This window comes from Rhinolophus hipposideros, assembly GCF_964194185.1.
Source record: "Rhinolophus hipposideros genome assembly, chromosome: 10".
NCBI lineage: Eukaryota > Metazoa > Chordata > Mammalia > Chiroptera > Rhinolophidae > Rhinolophus > Rhinolophus hipposideros.
The window spans coordinates 45,674,855-45,677,891 of record NC_138056.1 but is presented as its reverse complement, the minus strand read 5'-3'; the positions used below and the strand labels follow the sequence as shown (position 1 = coordinate 45,677,891).

The 3,037-nt window shown below is 43.8% G+C and overlaps 1 protein-coding gene across 1 annotated transcript; it reads left to right on the top strand.

The window, feature by feature from the left end:
* Positions 1-606: 606 nt before the first annotated feature.
* Positions 607-1,551, top strand: LOC308503825 (olfactory receptor 52K1; the record flags this gene model as incomplete). Its single annotated transcript, XM_081063490.1, has 1 exon — positions 607-1,551. The coding sequence occupies one exon, from the start codon at positions 607-609 to the stop codon at positions 1,549-1,551; it is 945 nt and encodes a 314-aa protein (XP_080919616.1).
* Between the last annotated feature and the right edge of the window lie 1,486 nt (positions 1,552-3,037).

Genomic DNA, 3,037 nt, shown 5'->3' with positions numbered 1-3,037 from the left:
TTAGCTGGAGGTACAGCTTCCTGGTAAGATTTGTGTCAAATAAGAAACTATGGAACCTCCATTACACGAATTCTATAGAACTTGGAGGAAAGTGGATTATTAGGAAATGCCAGGTTTAATTTTTTTCTTTTTAATATAGCCAAGCTTGACATTTCAGGAAAGAGACTCTCCTTTCATAATTAGGAGTATAACTTGAGTTAGAAGATAATCAGAAGACATTGAATGTTTTCGGATAAGATTTGAATTAGACAGGGAACTACGTCCCTTATAAAGCTGTCCTTGGCCACATAAAGACCACAGAAAGCTCTTCCTCCACTTGATTCCTTTATTAAGGCTGCCTTGTGATATTAGCTTTATTGCTATTTAATGTCCTCAGTATCCAATGATTTTATAAGCACCTTGACGGCAGAGATCATGAATAATGTTTCACAATGCATATTAGGATGATTTTCTAATTTCTTTCAAGGTCTAGAAATGGGATCAAGGGCTAATCCTCCCATATGAATGATCAGAGTTTGAACTTGAGCACTGTAATTCTGCTGACATTGGAGACTCTCGGGAAGAACCCTGTGGAAGTCGACAAGAGGAAGAAAATTTCCAGTGGCGATGTCCACCTCCAATATCACCTCAACTCATCCAGTAATCTTCTTGTTGATGGGTATCCCAGGGCTAGAGCACCTACATATCTGGATCTCCATTCCCTTCTGCTCAGCCTATACTCTGGCTCTGCTTGGCAACTGCACTCTCCTCTTCATTATCCAGGCTGATGCAGCCCTCCATGAGCCCATGTACCTCTTTCTGGCCATGTTGGCAGCTATTGATCTAGTCCTTTCCTCTACAACACTTCCCAAAATGCTGGCCATTTTTTGGTTCAGAGATCAGGAGATCAACTTCTATGCCTGTCTAGTCCAGATGTTTTTTCTCCACTCCTTCTCCATCATGGAGTCAGCAGTGCTGCTGGCCATGGCCTTTGACCGCTATGTGGCCATCTGCAAGCCATTGCACTACACCACGATCCTAACTGGATCCCTTATCACCAAAATTGGTACAGCTGCTGTGACTCGGGCTGTGGCATTAATGACTCCACTCCCCTTTCTGCTCAGACGCTTCCACTACTGCCGAGGCCCTGTAATTGCTCACTGCTACTGTGAGCACATGGCTGTGGTAAGGCTGGCCTGTGGGGACACTCGATTCAACAATATCTATGGCATTGCTGTGGCCATGTTTATAGTGGTGTTAGACCTGTTCTTTGTTATCCTGTCTTATATCTTCATCCTTCAGGCAGTTCTACAGCTTGCCTCTCAGGAGGCCCGCTACAAGGCCTTTGGGACATGTGTGTCTCACATAGGTGCCATTTTAGCTTTCTACACACCTGTAGTTATCTCCTCAGTCATGCACCGTGTAGCTCGCCGAGCTGCCCCACATGTGCACATTCTCTTTGCCAATTTCTATCTGCTTTTTCCACCCATGATTAATCCTATTATCTATGGGGTGAAGACCAAACAGATTCGTGAGCGAGTCTTAGGACTATTCCTGAGAAAGGATGTGTAAATAAATGAAGAGTGAGGAGCAGGTGGAGAAAGTGTGGTACAGGTTGAATACTGGAATACGTTGGAGGTATGATAGGAAGTAGAGGGCTGCCAGACTCTCCATGTTTAGTTTATTCCTGATATAATGAAAAAACAATGATGTCCCGAAACTCACAGTCACCAGTCTGATCAGGACTCATGGGTGTGTATCCTCTGGTAGCCTCTGGACTGAAATTGTTGACTTTGCTATCTCTTCAGAGTCAACTCTCCTATCAAAGGCTTGACAAAGGCTTAACCTACTCTCCTCTTGGCAAAGTCACCTAAAGACACAAAGATGCTTTCAAGTTTGTTTATTAAAAGAAGACTGTGTGTCTGAGTTTCTATTTTAAGTCTTTGGGATTTGGTGAACTGTCCACTCAGGACCCAGATAAGGACCAACATTTTATCTGAGGCAGAAATGCCTATACAGGCTGACAGTTGGTGTCTAGTCTCTGCCTAAACACTACCAGTTTGGGGGAGCTCATGATCTTCCTGTGCTATTGCTTCCAAGTCAGACAGTTTTGCTTGTTAAAATTTATTTTTTCCTCTGAGTCAGCCTATGTATTCTTTGACTGCTTTTGACCTATACATTCTCATGTCCAATACCTCTTATTAAACACTTTAAATAAGACATGTCTTCTGACATTTCTTTATACATCATTCAGTCCTTTCTTTGCACATAGATGTATCTTTTGTTTTCACCAAAAATGTGAATTTTTTGTTTGTTTGTTTTAAAGGTTTTATTGGGGAAGGGGAAAAGGACTTTTATTGGGGAACAGTGTGTACTTCCAGGCTTTTTTTCCAAGTCAAGTTGATGTCCTTTCAATCTTAGTTGTGGAGGGTGCCGTTCAGATTCAAGTTGTTGTCCTTTCAGTCTTAGTTGTGGAGGGCACAGCTCAGCTCCAGGTCCAGTTGCCATTTCTAGTTGCAGGGGGCACCGCCCACCATCCCTTGTGGGAGTCGAACCAGCAACTTTGTGGTTGAGAGGACGCACTCCAACCAACTGAGCTATCTGGGAGCTCAGCGGCAGCTCAGCTCAAGGTGCCGTGTTCAATTTTAATTGCAGGGGCACTGCCCACCATCCCTTGTGGGACTCGAGGAATCGAACTGGCAACCTTGTGGTTGAGAGCCCACTGGCCATGTGGGAATTGAACTGACAGCCTTCGGAGTTAGGAGCATGGAACTCTAACCGCCTGAGCCACCGGGCCTGCCCCAAAAATGTGAATTCTTTTTTTTTTTTTTTTTTAAGTTTTATTTTATTTTATTTTTACATCCCTCACACCGTGAACCCCCCTCCCCCCATCCACCACCACCCCGACCTCACACCGAGCCATCACATTATACACATAAAATTATAGTTGGCATTCATTAATGTCCAGTCTCTGGTGTACAATGCCATGACTAATCCATTCACAAAATATCGTTGAGTACCAAATCTGTTTCAAGTCTGTGCTAGGGGCTGGGAATAC